Source organism: Suncus etruscus, chromosome 4 (genome assembly GCF_024139225.1).
Source record: "Suncus etruscus isolate mSunEtr1 chromosome 4, mSunEtr1.pri.cur, whole genome shotgun sequence".
NCBI classification, from domain to species: domain Eukaryota; kingdom Metazoa; phylum Chordata; class Mammalia; order Eulipotyphla; family Soricidae; genus Suncus; species Suncus etruscus.
In genome coordinates this window covers 20,303,685-20,324,619 of record NC_064851.1, presented here as the reverse complement: position 1 = coordinate 20,324,619, position 20,935 = coordinate 20,303,685, and the positions used below count along the sequence as shown (strand labels likewise).

At 52.6% G+C, this 20,935-nt stretch overlaps 2 protein-coding genes across 2 annotated transcripts in view; one reads left to right on the top strand and one right to left on the bottom strand.

Annotated features, from left to right (window-relative positions):
- Window positions 1-20,055, top strand: part of ARHGEF10L (Rho guanine nucleotide exchange factor 10 like) — a 124,261-nt gene extending 104,206 nt beyond the window's left edge. The window contains 3 exon segments of the mRNA XM_049772149.1: window positions 14,190-14,364; window positions 18,216-18,338; window positions 19,005-20,055. Of these exon segments, the coding sequence (XP_049628106.1) occupies window positions 14,190-14,364; window positions 18,216-18,338; window positions 19,005-19,543 (837 nt within the window). The 3' untranslated portion in view covers window positions 19,544-20,055.
- Window positions 1-20,935, bottom strand: part of PADI2 (peptidyl arginine deiminase 2) — a 651,199-nt gene that overhangs the window by 564,087 nt on the left and 66,177 nt on the right. The window lies entirely within an intron of this gene.

The window sequence follows — 20,935 nt, the reverse complement described above, 5'->3', positions numbered from 1 at the left end:
AGGGGATAGCTGTGTCTGTCATATCACCTCCCTGCAGGCTGGCCTTGAAGTGGGGGCAAGGGAAAGGCTGCTGAAGGACCCACCCTGTGCCTATGCCCAGGGGCTGCTGTGTTTCAGCTCCCACTCCCTGCTCCATGCACCTGCCCTGCATTCTCTACCCCACATACTCCACCCTACATACTTCACACACTCTACTGTAACCCCACCTGCTCTGTACAACCCCCACAACCTCACCCCACCCCATCCCACATATCCACAGTCCCACTCCATATACCTGTCCTACATAACCCATGCCCGTGCCCCACACATCTCACACTACCCTACCCTACCCACCCCTACTCCATGTTCTCCACACACCCCACACTCCTGCCCGTGCTCCTCACCCCTGCACCACCCCACATATCCACCACACACACATGCCCCCCTAGTACCCACTTTATGCACCCCATCCCTGTGCACACTGGATATCTCGTGGACTCTGCCCTGGATACCGCACTACAATCCCCTTTTTACCTCGACATCCCACATGTACCCTGCACCCCTATATTCCTACATATGATGGCTCAGGAGCCACAGGAGCTCCTGAGTGGGGGCTTCTTTGATTCTCAGCCATTCCCTGTGTGAGCAGGAAGGAGGGAAGGTGCTGGGTCAGCAGATTCTAGGGACAGAATCGGGCTGGGACTCCAATCTAGGCATCCTTGAGGAGAGGTCTGGAGCTGAGGTCCTGGCCATGTCCTGGCTACTTGGTGGGCCAGCAGACACATACCCTTCCTCGTTCCAGACCTACCAGGCTCTGTGGAGCCCTGGCACTGCTGGACCTAGCTGGTGGGGTGGGCAGTGAGGAGGGCTGGGGCAGTGCCAGCAGGAAGGAGACAGTCACCATGGGAGTCTCATAGTTCCTGGCTCCCTGGGCCTCTGTTCCATGGGAGGAAGGGAGGAGACACCCCCGGATCTACAACCAGCTCAGTTGTACCTCACTCCAGACTCCTGAGGATAGTGGGAAGAGGGTGCCTACAGCTGCTGCTCCTGCGTGGGATGGGATAGGTCCCAGCCTGCACTCTCAGCTCCAACTTGATGGGGGAGGCACAGCCTCTGTTCTCATGTGAGAAGGTGTCTGATGAGGGAGGCACAGCCTTTGTTCTCTATGTGGGAAGGTGTCTGATGGGTGAAGGCACAGCCTCTGTTCTCCATGTGAGAAGGTGTATGATGGGGGAAGGCACAGCGTTCGTTGTTCTCTATGGGGGGAGGTTTCTGATGGGGGAGATACAACCTCTGTTCTTCATATGGGAAAGTCTCTGATGGGAAGACACAGCCTCTATTCACTTTGTGGAAGGTTCCTGAGTGGCTGTAGGACCCAGGATATCCATGGGATAAAGAATCAATGGTGGGTATTGGGCCTCCCCCCATGTGTTTTTTGGGGGTGGGCATTGGAGGCTCCATCTAAGGCAGGGGAAAACTTCTATGCTGGCCGGTCCCCCACCTAGCTATACTCAGCCACCCCAATTCCAGGACATCTTGGTGGCTTGTTTGGGAGATGGGGACTCCCTTTGGGGTGTCCACACTGCAGGATGGCCTTCTAGAGAAACTGAACAGTTCAAGAGAGGAAGGATGGGCTGCTGCCTAGGTCTGTGGATTTGCCCCTCATTGGTCGCAATGCATCTTCTCAGTCCCCAGCACTCACTGCTGGCCCATGGTCCTTGACTGCAGTAGCTAGCAGGCTCCAGAGGTTGCAGTACTCCAGGATTGGTTTTAGCCCAGCTGCTCCTAAGCAGGGGCTCCCCAAGGCCCTTCTCCTGCTCTGCACCCAGGGCAGGGTTGGAGATTGACACTAAGGAGGCAGATGGAGGAAGGCTTGACCAGGGTGGGGGTTTTTCTGGTGAGGAGGCAACACATGATATAGTCCACAGCTAGTGATGGGAAGTCTGTATGCAGGGCGGGCAAGCTGGCTGCATCCTACGGCTCCTGCAGGCCTGGATGGAGGCGGGCGCCTGCATGTTTAATAAAGCTGCTTGGCCTGGAGAGGAAACGCACTGCCTCAGTGCGGGGTCTGGAAGCCGGTAGCCACTGTTAATGACTGCATGGGCTGGCTGGCCGTGCCGAGCAGCCTGGCTGGAGGAGCAGGCAGGAAGCTGAAGGCTGGGCCATCGGCTGGTCTCTGCGCTGCTCTGCATCTGCTCAGCTATGCAGCATGTGGCCTCATGGATCTTCTGGTGTTCCAGGGTCTGGGGATGGCCCTTAAGGAAACCCTTTTCCCATCCCCATGACAGAGCTTCTTAGAGCTGTCAGTGCTCCTAACTACGGTAGAGTGGGAGGGTTGAGGAGGGTCCAGAATGGGGTTTTGTTTACAAACTAAGGAACTTTTCCTGAACTCTTCCAAGGCTGGCAAGTAACACCAAAGAGGGAGTCACAGTAAAGAAAGTGATGGCCTGGGAGTGGTTAGTAAAGGACTTGGCAGGATGAGCCCATTGAGCCTTTCAGCCGCCCCATGAGGTAAGGTGAAGCCTCTTATTCTTGCCATGTCACAGGTAAGATTAAATGATGGCCCAAGACCACATCTCTAGGACGTGGCAGAACAGGACTCTAATTCTGCATGCCTCCATGCCCGACTTGTTCCTTCACTTTCAAGGGCTGTCTCCTTGGGGTCACCTTGTCCCCAGTGGTTTGTCCTGTCCCCTTCCTTGGGGCTCTCATCTGGCTCTACACTTGCTTTTCACTCTAACAGGTCCCCAGGTGGGAAAAAGATGGTTCAGGGGCCAGGGTTGGGGACTATGCATGGGCCACAACTGGAGTCTGAGCCCCAGCCCTGCATATATTGCTGTGACCTGGGAGTCCCCGCAACCACTGGGCCTGGACTTTGAAACACCTGGTGTGTGGCAGTGTCCGAGTGTCTGGGGTCAGCCCTGCTTCTTGGGCACCATTTGGGATCCCACTTTGTCCCCCAGTGCTCGAGGCTGAGGCTTGCTTCCTGTTGCCTCTGTCCCTCAGGGTCTGGCTATAAACAGGGCACGGATTCTAATGTCAGAGTAAGAGCTTGAAGTCCAGGATGAGAAGAACTGCGGGGGTGGCCCAAACTCAGGCCTGCTGACCACTGAGCAAAGAGGGCATCATGCCCGCAGAGGACGGGCGGGAGCAGAAGCAGGAAGTGCTTAGAAGTTGGGGAAGCTCACAGATGAGGGGCCCCAGCAGACAGACTCCTAGCTCTTGGACACGCATACACAAATAGGGGCCCCTGGGTTGCCTCCATTAGACCCAATGGGCCCCTGCTGGCTGCCTTGACCACGCGCAGCCCTGCTCCAGCTGAGCTGTGCCCACGGCCTGTCTCCGTCTGGGTTTGCTGCCCACCAGCTGCTTGCTGAGCTCCTTGATCCCGGTGGAGGCGACGGCGGGGCCTGTTAAATAATAATGTGCCTCGCCAGGGCCTGTGTCAACACTGCATCCTCCGTGTTCATTATCTAGATCGCCACCTTCAAAGTCTAATCCAGTCGTCTGGAGTTCATTTTAACCAGAGTGCTGGAGGGGGAAGCCGGCTGCGGGATGATGGTTGCATCTTAATTTAAAGAAACTTACTGAGGACCGACTGACAGGAGGCCAGCAGCCCACGGCTGTGATCTGTCCAGCTGGAGCCTTCTGGCTGCTGGCAGGAGGCTGTCCCAGAAGCCACCAGGGCCCGGTGTCCTATCCCCTCAGCTTGTGGGAGGATGGCAAGGGCAGCCAAGAAGGTGGCAGCATTATAGGGAGGGGCAGTGGAGACCATTGGGCTGTGAGTATGCTTCACCGCAGTTGAATGGGCTAGGGAGAGACCCTTGGGGCCCAGTTCCTAGGCTTGAGTTCAGAGGACAGGCCTTCTCCCTCCTCTCTGGCCTCTGCCCCACCAGCCCCAGTGCCTCTCTGCAGTCTCTGGGCTCTGCTCTTCTCTGCACCCTGGAGAGCCTGGGTTTAGTTCCTGTCCTTTTCTGGTATCTGCTATCCTGTCGACACTTCCTACCTAGCTGGTGTCCTCAAAGAAGTGGTCAGTATGGGAGTGAGTGAGTGCACAGTAGTCATTCCAGGACTTTTCCCCTCATTGCCAGCAGTGCACGTCCTCTATTGGCCACATGGGGTGGCTGCCCCGGCACCCTGTTTCTGCAGCAGGGGTCTGGGTGTGGAGGGCAGGAGAACACTGTGCCTCTAGCTCCTTTTTTTTTTTTTTTCCTGAGAGAAAGGTGAAAATGTGGACTGGAGGAGATCCCAGGCACAGGGTCCTTTGAGATGTGTTGTGGAGGGATTGTTCCCTTGGGGAGGTGGGGCAGAGTCCCCAGAGACAAGCAGCGCTGGGTCTGCTACTGGGGTGGCCAATTCAGGCAGTGAGATTTGGGCAGTGACCCCCACCTTGTGTCCTGTGTGAGGGCTGGGTCATCTGCCTCTGACATGCCCCCCAGGCAACTTCCCTGCCCCCAAGTTTCCCTGTGCTGTTGTAGCAGTTCCAGCCAGGGCATGTGGTGAAGTTATTGGCCCCCCAAAAGTGCCAGAGCACAGGGTATGCTTGGGCGTTGGGCCTGGCTCCCACCCCGAGGAGCTTAATGTGTGTGAGTTAATCGGAGGTGACTGCCATAAGATCTCACCTCCCCATATTCTTGCTTCATGCCTTGAGCACAGACTGGTGACCTGGGCTGAGCATTGTACATCACAGCTTGCGGCTACTGTGTCGAGGGGGACAGTGATCGGCTGGCCAGAGGGTAGCACTGAGAGCAGAAACATGCTGGGCTGGCTCTCCAACTCCTGCCACATCCCAGCTGCACAGACCTTCCAGGAACAGCCTTATGAACACTTGGGGGGAAGGTTGTGGTAAGAAGGGAGCATTTCTACAAGTTTACAGAGTACCGGGGGCACTTTGGATGCGCAAGCAGGGCCCAGAACTCTGAGCTGACCACTGAGCCCTTGGGCATGTCCCAGGGCTCTTACAATTCAGTGCTGCAGGGGCCACCCCTTTCCCTTTCCCCAATCTGCCTCCTGCAGGTGGAGGAGCATGCCCTGATGCCTGGACCCTCAGCTACCCCAGAGCTTTCTTGTCACAAAGAGTGTCAGGAAAGCCACTTCCCTGGGCCCCCAGATTTCCCGCCTGCCTGTCCCCACCCTTAACTTTAACGTTTAGTGCCCAAACTTCGTTTGCATGTATTAGCTGTTGTAAATCTATCATAACAGTGTGACGCGGCATGAATAATGCATCCAAGGGCTGTATTAGTTTTCTGTCTCCTATCTTATTTATGACATGAAACGGGTGGGAATTTGCAAAAGCAAAATCCAGGCGCAAGGCTTCTTGGGTAATCATATGCAAATTGGCGCGAGGGCAGAAAGATTTCCCGGTCCTCATCATCCCGTGCTCTGCCTCAGGGTGGAGGAGCCACCCAGTGGGGGTTCCCCCTTCATGCACCCCATTCCCCACAGAGTTGGCACCCGAGGTGTTTGCCAGCCAGGATTCCATCAGCTCCCCAGGTGACTCTGTCCAGCTGGCGGGTCTTACAATTTTGTTTTAATATGCGTATTATTGTTGTAATCCTTTTATTATTATTTTTGGTGAAGCAAGGTAGTTTTCATGGAAACTTATTTAGAGAGATGTGAGGGGAGGGAGGGAGCAGTATATGCTCAAGAGAGAGCACAAGTTTCTCCAGAGTGGAAATAAGTGAGCGAAGAAACAGACAAGCACGTGAGATACATGTTCAAGGAAGAACAAGAGCCTGAAGAACAAGCCCCTATTATTCTTTTTAAAATTGCAAGTTTGCAGGTGAAGCACTAGAAATCTTTTTTGTCAAGGGGATGGAGATGTCTTGGGTTTCCTAATGGAGGCTTCAGGAAGGACTGGTGGTTAGATGCCCAGAGGAACTTTCTGGAAGCCAGTGAAGAAGGAGAGGTCAGAGGGGCCCAGGGTCATGGTGTCCTCTGCTATCCTGTGCTCAGGGCCATATGATAGAACCAAGCTCCAGCCCCTCTGTCCTGTGTTCCAGGACACTTGTCTTCTGGCAACATTTCTGCCCTGCAGATTTAGCTGGATGAAAGGTTTCTGTTGAGGACTTTGAAGTGTTGGCCGAGAGAGCAGGTTCTGTGATGCTGGAGAGACAGAAGAAGGAGGGTCGACAAAGGGGGCTGTAAAATCACCCTATGACCATATCTCCAATCCCAGGTGATTGAGACTGAATCAGGGTCATGCATAAAATAATCTAAACCAGGCTGAGGGTGAAACACTTGAAGTCTGGCAATCTTCTACCTCGTCTGAAGAGCCAGCTGCCTACCAGAACTGCTGTTTTTATTTAGTACAGAGACCACCTCTGAGTGGGGCAGTAAGGACACGTAGCTCAGACTATCCTGAGCCAGTTCCACCCAGGTTTACAAGTAAGACTATCTCTGTTTCTGGGTAAATCCAAGTTGTAAACAAACATAAAAGGAGAGATAGTATGGAGGTAGGACATTTGCCTTGCATGCAGAATGACGGTGGTTCAAATCCTGGCATCCCATATGGTCCCCTGAACCTGCCAGGAGCAATTTCTGAGGGTAGAGCCAGGAGTAACCCCTGAGCACTGCCGGGTGTGACCCCAAAACCAAACCAAACCAAAACAAAAACATACAAAGGAACCAGGGATGATCTTTGTTTTAGGTAAAATAAGGTGTAACCTAATAGGGTACATTACAGAGGGGAGAGACATGAGGACGGAGAATGACAAGGGAAGTATTGTGGCACCCCCAGCATCTTGGGTGGTCAGCCTGGAGCCCTCATCAGCTACACCACTTTCTGCATGCCCTCTAAATCCTCTGAGCCTGCTACATGGCACAGGGAGGATGGCCCTGGATACTTGCAAGGACACTTGCAAGACTTGCAGGGCCAGGTGCTGGGCCTCTGTATGGAGGTGTTGGTGAGTAAGGTGATATGCAGCATCAGGCCTGTCATTTGGCCGGGTGGGGGGGGGAGGACTTCCAGGACCTTTTCTGACTGTCCTGCAGATGTCATTATGGACATCAGCTAGCCTGGCTGCCACTACCTCCCCTCCTTGTAACACAGGCACACTGGCTTGGGGACCCAGGGTCTATAGGCAGAGCCCACCTCCTGCCTTCTTGGTGATGTGACCCAGAACTGCTCAGCTCCCTGAAGCTTTGGTCCAATCTTTTCTCCCCTGCAGCAGGGATGGGTGGGGATCCTTGATCTTCAGGGTGGTCCTCCCCCATCGTAACTCCTGACTGCCCGAATGCTGAGAGACATTTTGGGCGGGAGATGAGGATGTCTGAGAGAGGTGAGTGTCGGGATCTGTTCACTCAGTGTTACCTGGACAGGACCTAGGGCTGCACCGTGTGCTTCCCCTAGAGATGTGGAAAGTCACCCAGAGCCAGCCCAGATGTGTTCTGGCTCCAACACATGCACTGGGGAATCTTCCCAGAACAGGCTCCACTACCCTTGTTCTGCATCAGAGCTGTCCAGGTTGCTCCACTCTGGCATTCCCCATGTCCAGTCCCTGCCCTCATGGATACGCTGCTTGGTGTGAGTGAGGTGATGGTATGTGATGAAGGAAGCAGCCATGCCCAGGCCCGGAGCACAGCATTCCAGTCTTTCTAGGCACTATATGATGTCAGCTTTAGTGTAACCCAGGGCGCTAGTTACCCTGTTAACTCTCTTTTTGAAGTTAGGGAAACTGAGGCAGGGAGCTCTGAGCTGAGCCCCTGACCTCACCCTTTATCCTGAGCAGGAAATGGGCATTGTGAAGCTCTCAGCACAGAGCCAGGCCTGCCAGTTCCTACACTGGCCCTGCTTCCTGGACCCTCAGATTCTCCATCTGAGGGGATGCTGGGGTGGCCCACCTCCTATGAGGGTGGTCTGCATGAGGGGAGATCCTTGAGCCTGGTGAATGCAGTCCAGGCATGCCCAGGGGCTCTGCCATCACTGGGGTCTACACAGTGGCCAGGGCTGGACCACGCTTGCCACTGTGCAGGGCTCCTGGCAGAGGGGCTCCGGCACCGGAACTGGCATGGTACACTGGCTCTCATAATTGAAGAAAACAAAGGGAAATTAACTGGGACTAATGAGGAGAATATCAATAACCCACGCTCTAGATGCATCCTCCATATTACTTCCTCCAGCTCGGCCAGATGCACTTGTGACAAAGTTAGTTCACTTCTGTTTTTTGAAGGTCAGATGCTGGCTAGCATGCCCTGCTGTCTTATTGGATGCTTGCTGTGCTTGTGACTGGGGCTGGGTGGCAAGTGCGTGTCTGAAGGTTTTGGTGGTGCTGACTGACAGGTGGGCTCTAGTGCAGAGAGGTTCATTGTGGGGAAGTAAAGGTCGTTTACAAACTTTTTTTTAATATATATTTTATTTAAACACCTTGATTACATACATGATTGTGTTTGGGTTTCAGTCATGTAAAGAACACAACCCATCACCAGTGCAGCATTCCCATCACCAATGTCCCAAATCTCCCTCCTCCCCAACCGACCCCCGCTTGTACTCTAGACAGGCTTTTCATTTCCCTCATACATTCTCATTATTAGGACAGTTCAAAATGTAGTTATTTCTCTAGCTAAACTCATCACTCTTTGTGGTGAGCTTCCTGAGGTGAGCTGGAATTTCCAGCTCTTTTCTCTTTTGGGTCTGAAAATTATTATTGCAAGAATGTCTTTCATTTTTCTTAAAACCCATAGATGAGTGAGACCATTCTGCATTTTTCTCTCTCTCTCTCTGACTTATTTCACTCAGCATAATAGATTCCGTGTACACTTTTACGTTGTTGGCAAAACTTTTGAAGCTTCTAAAGCAGAAGCACCAAAGACATGAGTTTCTACCAAGTCCCTTTTTGTTGGGGTTGATACGGATAAGTCTGGGCCATTTGCTCCTCCATCTCTTTCCCATCCCTATCCTCCCACTTCACCTTTCCTTTTCACCCCCCTCTATACCCTCCATCCTTTTCCATCTTCCCATCTATTCCTCCTCCCTCCTTTCCATCAGCCCCTTTACCCTCCTCTCCATCCTCCCCTCCACTCATCCTCTATCCTCTGCTTCATTCCCCATCCATTTGCCCCTTCATCTCCATCCTTCCCTCCAATCCTCCTGTCCACCCCTTTTATTCTTCCCTCCATAGTCCCTCCATCCTATCTTCCATTCCCCTTCCACCTTCCCCTTGACCCCTCCTCTTCATTCCCCATCCCCCTTTATTCCCCTCCATCCTTCTCCACCCTACCTTCTACCCCTTTCCATCCTCCTCTCTATCTCCCTCCATCCTCCCTCTAACCTTCCCTTTAATCCCATCAACCCTACCCTCCATCTTTCCTCCACCCTCCTCTATATCCCCACTCCATCTGTCCTGCATCCTCCCCCCAAACCTCCGCCCCATCCCCCCTCCACTTACCCCTACATTTGCCCTCCATTCTCGCCTCCATCCTCCCTTCCATCCTTCCCTCCATCCATGCCCAGAGCAGGCTGGTCCCGGTCCAGCACAATAGCTTTGTCCTGACAGAGTCCTCTGATTCCCAGCACTGTAGCAGGGCCTCTCCATGAAAGTCACCAATAGCAAGTCTGGCCGCTCCCTCCATACACATACTGTGCCCTGAGATTTGGTGCCACTACTGTTCAGCCCCCAGCTCAGTTCTTTTTCCAGATGTGCAATGACAGTAGAGACAGAAAGCATGTATCCACGGCCTCTCCAGATGTCTCCAATAACTTGGGTGTGTGTGTGTGGGGAGTATGGCCTCTGTGGCTCAACCCACAGCCTGCTTCAAGCCCAAGTGAACCCACAATTGTGTGGGTTTCTGCATTGGCATGTGGGGTCCCTGACACTTCTCATCCCTTCACCCATGGGTGAAGAACCTGGGGTGAGAACCTCCGTGGAAGGCCTGGCTACATGGTAGGTGGGCAGGGAGCTGCTGTGGGCCAGCAACACTCTGTGCCCTCTCGGCTGAGTGGCGTGTCCTGGGAATTGATGGGAGTGGGGTGGCCACAGCAGCAGCATGGAGGGAGGTCAGTGTGTGTCAGGATGTTGGGCTGTGTCAGCACTGCTGGGCATCGCTCACCTGAACCCTCTGTGTGTACATCTGCAGTGAGAGCTTTGGGGGAGGTGGGAGGAACCCCATGCTGTGTGTGTGTGTGGGGCAGGGCACACAGTCCTGTTTCATTCCAGGCCCTGGAGTGCCCCACTGCATCTGGTGGCCGCTACCCTGTCCCCACCATAGATAGATAGATGAGGGAGGATCAGCCACCAGCTTGGCCCGAGACTCTCTGAGAATCAATCCAGTACCATCCCTGTGAATTCTAAGAAACTGGAAACTGACTCAGCACAGGGTGAACCTGAGATGGATCATGGCCTGGGGTAACCCTGGCAACCTATCTGTGACCCCTTGCGAGGACAACTGTCTTGTTTCCCCCCTGCTAACTGCTATTGATGCTTTTCAGATTGTCCCTCTTGAATTGGAAGTCCAAGCTCACTTTCAATTGAACAAGGGGTCTCAAACTCTCGGCCTTCGGAACAACATTTTGTGGCCCTGCCCTAGAGGAATCTTTTTTTGTTTTGTTTTGTTTTGTTTTAGTTGTTTGGGTCACACCCGCCAATGTTCAAGGCTTACTACTGACTTTGCACTCAAGGATCACCCCAACTTTGCCTCCTGCGGCCCCCAGGTAAATTGAGTTTGAGATCCATGTTATCACTTCAAGTCCTCACAGCTTACCCAGATAAGCACTTCAGGAACTTTTGCCTCCCTCGCTCAGGAATCTGGACTCTGGCACTGCCTTCTGCACCACAAAGAGGTCTGGAGGGGATCAGGGGAAGGCCTGAGTTGCAAGCGAGGAGTAGATAGAGGAGAGCTTGAGGATCTGAACACCTCTGTGCAGTTCATCTCTATACCTCTCCAGACAGGTTAACCCCCCATGTCTGGAAAACTGATCCACATGGGCAAGCCAGCCAGCCCCCACTCAGAGATGCTGGGCTCAGCTTCCTCAGCCCTGTGCTGGGACCCCCCCAAGGCAGGAGTGTGTGTGACCCAACCCTATCCTAGGTGCTTAGGGGACCTGCCAGCATGCTCCAGCCTCAGTTCTGGGCCATAGGGAGAATTCTGGGCATGAAGGGTAGGGGCCAAAGTGGCTATGTTGTTCTGCATGTGAATCCCTTGCCCTTGCCTCGCCCGCCTTACCTGGGGGCTGGGCAGATTGGCACTAGGCTGTGCAAGCCCATTGGGCCCGGAGGCTGACTTGTTATGCCTCTGGAGAAATGAGCCCGGATTTCTGCCTCCGCCTCTACAGGCTTCTCTTTTAATTAGATTCCGATGGCACTGGGGATGGGGGCTGGCTGACTACAAGCTCAGGTGCAGCTCCCCAGGGCCCTGAGCTTTGGGGCTGAGATGGTGGTTTGGTTTGTGAGACATCTTTGACCTTGCCTGGGGTCTGGGTAGAAACCTTCTCTGCAAGGAGAGGGTTGGGGTGTGGGGGATGGTTTACATTCTGCCTAGGCTGCCAGCAAGAGTGTGTTGGCGTTTGGAAAAGTCTGCAGAGGAAACAGGCGGGATTCCCTCATTCGTGCTGCCACCCCAGCTGCTGGGTGGGGGCCAGATCTCTCCTGTGACTGGTGGGAGTGGGAGGTTCCCTGGCTGGGCTCCTCAGCATGGACCTGTGTTCCCAGCATCCAGGCTATCATAGAAGTCCTCTGAGGGTAGGCTGTCTTCTCTCTCCCTAATCCCAAAAACTGCTTCCCTTGAAAAACAATTGAAAGCCAGTGCTGCTAGGACAGGAGGCAGTGGATTTGGGGTATAAGGTCAGAGAGCTGGAAGAACTATTTTTCCCCTGAACTGAAGAGATTGGCTGTACACCAAGCCCCGCCTGGCTTCACTGCGATGGCAGTGGGTGCTGAGGAATAAGAAACAGCCTCCCCAAAACATAAACTTGCCCTCGGAGCCCCTGAGTGCCAGTTCGAGGGAGGAGGCAGTACTTTCCCTTCTGAGTGTTTCTGATGCCATGTTGACTTCCTTCCTTGTCATGCAGAGGATCTCTACATAATGGAGATGATGGGCCTCACCTGCTTGTGGGGACCCCAGCTTTGGATCTGGGGTCTCTGCAATAAGGCATGAGCTGCAGGGTGGGAACAACTTCCTGTGAGCATCCATCCCTTTCTGGGATCACCTCTCCCATTTCTGTTTTACCACTAGGTCCCCCATCACCATCCTGGCTCTCAAGTAGGCCAAGTTCCTTCCTGCCCTTTGCATAGGCCATGCCCACAACCTATCATTCCTGAGCTGATTCCTTCATGTCCCTTTTAATATCAAGGAATAATTAATTCCCTTCTTTGGCTGCCCAATCATAATGGCTCCTGATGAGGTTTATCTGGGCAGTGGTTATGATTTGGAGGAATCTCGTTTCTTGTATTAGTGGCCTAGACTCTGGAGTGGGAGCAGCTCACCTTTTGTGCTGCTCCCAGACCATGCAGGAGCATAAGATGTGGATTGATCTGGGGACCAGAGAGATAGTATAGTGGATAGAGCACTTGCCTTGATCTGTGTTCAATCCCTGGCATCTCATATGGTCCCCTGAGCACCATGAGGGGTAATTTTTGAGAACAGAGCCAAGTATATAACTAGGTATAGTAATCCCTTAGCATTACCAGGTATGCCCCCCAAAAAACTGCCCCCCTAAAAGAAATCTAGCCTATGCTAGATTTTCTTCCTGGAAATGGGTGGTGACCAGGAGCTGGTGACCCAGCATCTCTCCCCACAATAATCCATCCATATCAGTGCTAATAAGGTAGAAATGATGGGCTGACCCTGGGAGATTGTTTCATTGGCACATCTGATTCCCACAGCAGCTTCTATCCAAGAATTTCCTCTTTGTCGTTGTTTTGCTTTGCGGCCACACCTGGTGGTGCTCAGGTCTTACCCCTGGCTCTGCACTTAGAAATTCTGGTGGGGCTCTGGGAACCATATGGAATGCCAATGATCAAACCCGAGGTGGCCACAAACAAGGCAAGCACCTTACCTACTGGACTATCACTATGGCCCCAAGACTTATAAATGCTTCTTATAGAAATAGCTTGGAACAAACAGAACTAGGAAGGAAGAATCCTTGACATGTCCTGGTACAACCATCATATACTGTCTTGGCTTAACCCAAGAGTCCAGTGTGGGTCTTGCTTGGGTTCCTGTCACTATAACTCTCTTTGTGTTCCTCAGTTTAGCTACAGAAACAAGGTTCTGAGTGGACAATTCCCCATGAGCCACATGCACTATCTGAAATGGTCATCTATGGGGCCACCCACAGCTTCTCAGCCTTCCCCAGCAAGTAGGTCTCTAGTCCTGTGTGTTTGAGCAACAAAGAGGCCATGACTGGAAGTGGGGAATGTTTGTCAGCTGTATCTGAGCTAATTTTCTGGGGACTTGGGCCCTGCTGGGACTGTTGAAGGGCCTTGAGCTCCATGTCTGCAGTGTCTAGTCAGTGTGGAGGCAGCAGAGTAAAGGGAAGGGGCTGATGTGGGCCAGAGAAAGTGGCTATCTTCATGAAGCTGAGTCCTCTGACTCTCATATGCTATTCTGTAGTGAGGATAGAGGTCCCTGATGCATCATGATGCTGAAACAAGCTTGGAACATAGGAGCCTGGTGTGAGGGTCTGGAGAGGTGCAGAGCCAAGTTCTCACTGAGTGAGTGGGTGGAAGCCCTGACCTATTGCCTCCTCTCTGAAAAAAAAAAATAGACCAAAATTTGACAGACACCTATCAGCAACTTGAATCCACTAGCATGGAATGTTTTGTCCTTGAAGGCCTGCCCTTCCAGCTCCTGGTCACCACCCATTTCCAGGAAGAAAATACTTTCAACTATGAGGGTTTTTAAACTTGTCTACTACTTCAGCTGTCTGATGTATCTGCTCTGCCTTTTTGTGATCCCCATTTGAAATATCTGTTGTTCCCTGGTTGCTTTGTCCTTGGCTTGCTTTGGTCACTTCTGATCATGTGGCTCCTCCATGTGGCTCCTGTCCCAAAGGTCCTATTGGCCTCCCAAAAGCCCAGTGAACTCCTTGTTTGAGGTGCTCCTGCAGGATCCCTAGGTGGGCTGAGTTAGAAGGTTTTGCACCAGGGCAATTAGCAGATAGGCCCTATGAGGGTTCGCCTGGTTGAATCATCAGACGTGGACCATACACAGCAGCCAGAGGGAACCTCTAGCCCCTGATGTGCCTTCTCTCTCTCTCCCTCTCTTTGCCACAGCAAAGCTTTGAGGCACACCAAGATGAGGCAGTGAGTGTGACGCACATGGTGAAGGCGGGTAGTGGCGTCTGGATGGCCTTCTCCTCTGGCTCTTCCATCCGCCTCTTCCACACTGAGACAATGGAACATCTGCAAGAGATCAGTATCGCCACCAGGACCACCTTCCTCCTGCCAGGTGAGGAGGGGGCTGTGTCCCAGCTGGTGGGTGTGTGGGGACGAGGGTGGGGAGACACACCAACATTCTCAGTCAGCCTGAAAATTCAGGTTCCGAGAAGAGAAATAGTCTGGGTGTAGGCCCCGACCTATCCCTGCCAAGTCCCACTGGCTATCACTGCTCTCTGTCCCTGTCCTTCAGACCCAGATATCCTTGGGGTGGAATCTGGAGTCAGAACTTGTCCACTTGTCCATACAGCTCTATGACAGGGATAAGGACCTGGAGCTGGTGCAGGCCTCTGAGATGCTTTGTCCTGATGGGGTTGTTCACCTATCTCCATTTTATCAGCCTCTTCACCACCATCCCTGCCCTCATTGCATCCGCCTCCTCCTCACCCCAGGGTCCCAATTTCTGCAGCAACCTTTCTTTGGTGTCTTTCTGCCTTATCTGTGATGTACTGAAGACAGCTGCTTTTGCCTCAGCCCTGGGGACATGTCCAGGACCCACTTCCTGAGCCCACTCCAGGGCCCTCGGTTACTGCCCTGGGTCTCCTTTTCAGAGGCCTGGCCCTTCTCTTCAGCCACACCCAGAATGATCCAGTGATCTGAGCACTCCCAGGGCTGGGTGATCCCGACATCCTCCCTGCTTTGTGCCCTGGAGCAAGACCCACCCAGCAGGGTTTTCAAGTCTTTATTAGAGATATTTTTAAAAGGGCTTTTAAAGTCTTTTTCTCCTTTCCCCCACGCCACCAGATGAAATAATTGCTTAATTAGTAATAAATTTGTTCTTCCTCTAAGTGTGGATTTTTTTAAGGGCGTGTTAAAAATTTATCACGCTTCCTTTCCCTGACCCCGTTCTTCGGCTTTCATCCCCGACTGGTATTAATGTGTTTTGGAGCCTAAGCTCCCTCCTCCTCTTAACTAGACAGGTCATTAATAAAATGTTCTCCGAGAGCCTGAGCTTTTTAAAGTTGTATATCTCCAGATAGATGGTCTGGGTGAGTTGAACGCTGCTGCATTAAGTCTCTGTGATAAAATATTTATTCACCATTAGACGTTTTTTTTTTTCCACGCGGACTGTTTGTGAAGTGTCTTGCTCTTTTTCTCGAGGTGGTGGGTACGGGGTGAGGGTGGGAGGAGGGGGCGAGAGATACCCCAGATCTAGGCTCGCAGATGAAGTCTTTCCCTAGTACTCTCCTCTCATCCTGTTTCTCCATTACCCTCCTTTCACCGGGAGTCTGGGCTGCCCATTGGAGGGTGTGGGGCTTCAGGAATGAGATTCCAGGCCCCAGGGGCCCCAGAAAAGGCAGCGGGGCTGTGAGATGACATTTGCTGCCCTTGCTTCTCGCAGCTTTATTATTTCTGTGGGTTTATGGTGCTGACGGGGCTGATCTTACAGCATTAGATTCTAGGGCCTTTTAATAATCACAAACATTATCCTCATCGCCTCTGTTCATTGATTACATGCTGTGGGCTAAGGGTAGTGCTCAGCTGCTCAGATCTATCACTTGCTTACTTATGTAAACTGTGTATATCTATCTGTACACATACATTTCTAATGATCATAAGCAGGAGCAATGTATATTCACGTTATCCAGTAATTGATGAGAGGAAGGAAGAGGCTTGTCTTGATTCACGCATCTAGTAAGTGACAGGGACACAGGGTGTCCTTCAACTTGTGACTCTTCCTCTCTCACTGACTCTTGCTCATGCTCTCATTCATGTATGCTCTCTCTCTCTCTCTCATTCATTCATTCATGCTCCCCTTTTCACTCTCATTTACTCTCCTGTCTCACTCTTTCTCACTCTTCTCTATTCTCTCTCTCCCCCGCCCTACCCCCCCCCCTCTCACACACACACACACACACACACACTTTTTTTTTCCTCTCTCCCAGAATCTGTGGGTATCTACTTGAGCAGGCTGTCACAGGAGAGATCCCTTTGACTGCAGGGAAAGGCTGACCTTTGTAAAGGGGAACCACAAACAAAACACAGAATGCATACACTTACCTTGCACACAGTTGACCCAGGCTTAATGCCTGGCATTCCATATAATCCCCTGAACCCTGCCAGGAGTGATCCCTGAGTGTAGAACCAGGAGGCAGCCCTGAGCACCACTGGGTGTGGCTCAATAACCCCCACCCCCAACACACACACACCAAGAATAAAAGAGAAAAAATAAGATGCAGGGATTGGAGGTGAAGAGAAGACAGAAGGTGAGCTGTGTTGTCTTCAGAGTTCAAGAGGCCTGTGGTTCCTCTTTCTGAGATCCCCAGATATGGCCATGGAGCAATAGGCTGGCCTTTTCCCATATGCTCTGAATATCCGTCAACCCTACTCAAGGCCCCGGGATCACATTCCAGGTCAGACACAGGTCCATGATCTGCCTTTGTGGACATCCCTTTAGGGCTTGTGCTTCCACACGATGCCCCCAGCAGAGCTTCTGCCTGCCCCTTCCTGCCCAGCCCTATTTATCATCTCCCACCCATCTCCTGTTCTACCCTCTCCTACATCCACCCCCATTTCTTGCATAGCACTACTAGGCACTGGACAGTTCCTCACCTCCCTGGTCATTCACATGGCTATCCTTTTTCTTCACAGCACATGTCCCTGCCACACTGATCTTGTCTCTACCATCTCTGCCTTGCTGCACTCTAGCCTCTGTCACACTACAGCTAAAGATGTCTTTAATATGCCACCACCCCTGCTTAGGTCAGCCAGTAGTGTGGCCAGAGGGATTGACCCTGCCACTTGGCCTTCTTCCACCCTCATCTCATATGTGCTGGTCTCTAGACCCCATATGCAGCTCCCAGGTTGGGGCTTAGGGTGTGCCTCACTGCCATCTCTGTGTTACCTGTTACCATCCCACACCTGTCTCTTCCTCTTCCCAGAAAATGGATAAGGCATAGAAACCTTGAATTCTCCCACCTTCTTTATACCCTACCCCCCTTTTGGTCCTCTGCTTCAAGTTTGTGCTCCTTGCTCCTGTTTTTGCTTCCTCTTCTCCTCTCTTAACCAACCACAGTAATCAGAGTGAAGAAATTTGGTCCAAAAACCAACACTGGACAGCGGATGAAGAGATGGAGTACTGAGATGATAGTGAAGGGGCAGTAACTGTGTATCTCAAAACTATCAGCTGTAGCACTGCTTTAACCATGACATAATAATAATATTTATATTAATCACCATTATTAACATTAATCAGTATAATTATATTATATAATTAACAGCCCCATTACTGGAGTGTTAGCACAGTGGGTAGTGGGGTAGGACACTTGCCTTGCACATGGTTGACCTGGATTCAATCCCTGCCATCCCATATGGTCCCCTGAGCCTGCCAGGAGTGATTTCTGATCGTAGAGCCAGGAGTAACCCCTGAGTGCTGTAGGGTGTAACCCCCCCCTCCAAGTTACATCAACTTAGATCAACGTGGGTCAATTTGAATGATTGTTAAATCTCTCTATGGTGTCACTAAAGTCAGTGTCTAAAGCTTTACTAAGCTGTGGTTGGTACAAGTTGAACCATTCTGTTATTGCTTAGGCTCTTTGAACTAAGTGAGTTAAGTTTCTAAGTTATTTCCCCACAGATTTCCTGTGTCCTTCCTCTGTTTCCCCCACAATTTAGCACCTTTCCAACCTCAATTTCCCACAGGCTGGCTGTACCCCTGGTGTAGGCCACGTAAACCATCCCCAGTGGATGAGAAGCTCCAGGTCTGGCAAGAGGGGACACAGAGACTTGGACAGGGGGACCCAGGGCCAGTCCCGTTTATAGCCCTTCTGCCTTCTGCAGTCTCCCTAGAGAAGCCAGGCTAGGTCCTAGGCTCCTGCCTTCCTGTGTGGAGGGTGCCACTCATGTCAGCCTCTCTCCCCACAGGCCAGAAGCATCTGTGTGTCACCAGCCTTCTCATCTGCCAGGGGCTGTTATGGGTGGGTACTGACCAGGGGGTCATCGTGCTGTTGCCTGTGCCTCGGCTAGAGGGTATACCCAAAATCACAGGTGAGGAACTGGGAACAGGGTGGGGGTTAGCTGGGTAGGGGTAGTCTGTGTCCCGATGTTTTCAAGGCTGTGTCCCCAAGGTGGCTCATGCCCAGACCGTCTGACACCTGCTGGATTTTGCCCTTTTGCCTTTACCCGTCCTTCCTGAGCCTCCATTCCTTGACTTGGCAAGTTTGCCCGGCTCTACCTTCTGGCAAGATGGTCTGAGGATGGGTTGAGATGCCTGTCAGGGCCCCATTGGTCCCTAGTGGATATCAAGCCCTCCCTCTTCCCCAGCTGCTTCCAGCTCCAACTCCTTCCCAGAGCACCATGCAGGGTTTCTTCGATGGATCTGCAAGGCAATAGCATTTCCACCCTGATTCCATTGACCAGATTCCAACCCCAAAACCTGGAGCTGAAGCGATAGCGCAGCAGTAGGGTGTTTGTCTTGCATGTGGCTGACCCAGGACGGACCTTGGTTTGATCCCTGGCGTCCCATATGGTCCCCCAAGCCAGTAGCGATTTCTGAGCGCAAAGCCAGGAGTATCCTCTGAATGTCACCGAGTGTGGCCCCCCCCCAATAATACAAAAACCAACCCCCAAACCCAAAAGAAACCCCAACCAAAATCCCTCAAGGAGCCCTTGTCAGGCGCTTCCCTTAAAGCACCCACTTCCCCTCTTCTACAGGGAAAGGCATGGTCTCCCTCAATGGCCACTGCGGACCTGTGGCCTTTCTGGCCGTGGCCACCAGCATCTTAGCCCCAGACATCCTGCGGAGTGACCAGGACGAGGCTGAGGGACCCCGGGCAGAGGAGGACAAGTCAGAAGGGCACGCCCCTGAGCCTGCCCCTGGGCCCGCCAGCCCTGCCAGCCGTGAGCTGGCCCGCAAGAAGGGTGTCCTTCTGCAGTATCGCCTGCGCTCTACTGCCCACCTGCCTGGCCCGCTGCTCTCCATGCACGACCCCCCACCTGCCGACGGCCCCACTCTGGAGCACAGTGAGGAGGACGGTTCCATCTATGAGATGGCTGATGACCCCGACGTGTGGGTACGCAGCCGACCTTGTGCCCGGGATGCCCACCGCAAGGAGATCTGCTCCGTGGCCATCATCTCTGGCGGGCAGGGCTACCGCAACTTTGGCAGTGCACAGGGTGTCAGTGGGAGGCCGGCACCCTGTGGGGAGACGGACAGCACCCTCCTCATCTGGCAGGTGCCCTTGACCCTATAGCCCTCATCCAGGGCAGATGACAGCCACATACAGGGGCCCAGGACCAGCTGCGGAGGTGTCCAGGGGTTGCTCTGGATGCTTTGCCTTCCAGGTAACCCACGTGGGATCCTGCATTGCACACAGACCTGGATGCTCCAGTCACTACCCCAACGGGGCAGAGGAAAATCCTGTTCTTCAAATAAAATGTGGGCATGTCTGGGGCTGGAGAGATAGAGAGCCCTAGAGGAAATAGCAGGGTTTTTTTAGAGCAAAAAAACAAAAAACAAAAAACAAAAACATGAAACCTCACAGATGCCTGGTGAACCTGGGGCCTGCTCTCTGGCCCTTAGCGGCCAGGGTGGTATGGTTCCGAGGCAGTGGAAGGGTGTGGATTGTGTGAGTGTGGCGCGCGTGAGTGGGTGTGTGAATATCTATAAATACGTATATATGGTGTATATTATATGTGTATAAATAAAGTCTGTACATATTGGAGCTCTGGGAGATGCTGGAATAAAGTAACAATAACGTCCAAACGTGGATGGAGACTTTTTGTTTTGGAGGCAGCAAGTTGTCACCAGACAGGATTTCTCTGCCGCTGCTTGGCAGGAAGACGAGCCAGGAGCAAGTTTGTGGCTGTCATGGCCACCTGCCAGCTCAGTTCCATGGGCGTTAACGGCAAAATAAAGATACATGGAGAATTGCTGCTCCCAATCCCAGCAGCCACTTTTCCAACAGTCTGGGTCCCCCTTTCCTCAGGGCAGTTGTCCACCATACTACAGAGCGTGGGGTGCCAGAATGTTCCCTTGTTTAAAGGGGCACCTGTCCTTGGGAAACTGCATTGCTGATGCTTGCTGGAAGAAACAGCACTCCCTGCTCTCACCTTGGCCTCTGTCAGTGCCTGCCTGGCAGGAAAGAAAGCCAAAGGGGTCCATAGGAGGGATATGGGGGACAACCACCAGGTAGAAGGGGACTGAGGAAAAAGGGAGCCATTTAAATGGTGGGTATAAAAAGAGCCATTTGTAGTGAGTGCGGCCAGCTGTCTGTCCACTGGCCAGTTTGTAGAGCTGCTCCTGGAGATAGTACACTCCGCAAACCACCATCCTGCCTCCTACTTGTGTTTCTGCGCTGTGCCTGCAGCTACCCCCAGTCTCTGCGTTTTGGCTGCTCACCCCTTTGGCCTGGCTCTGCCCCAGTAAGCAGTGGAGGGGACTACCCTGGTTTGGAAAGCCCCTTAGCTCGACCCCTGGAGGAATCATTCACTGCTGCTGTTCCCTTCCAGGATGGGGCCTGTCCTAGGACATGCTGGTTCCCTGGCAGGCCCAAATAGGTATTTGGGGGGGGTGGGGCAGAGAAAGGGGGAGAGGGAAGCCTATTGTTGAGGTGGAGTCATTCTCTATGACCCCTCCCATCTGT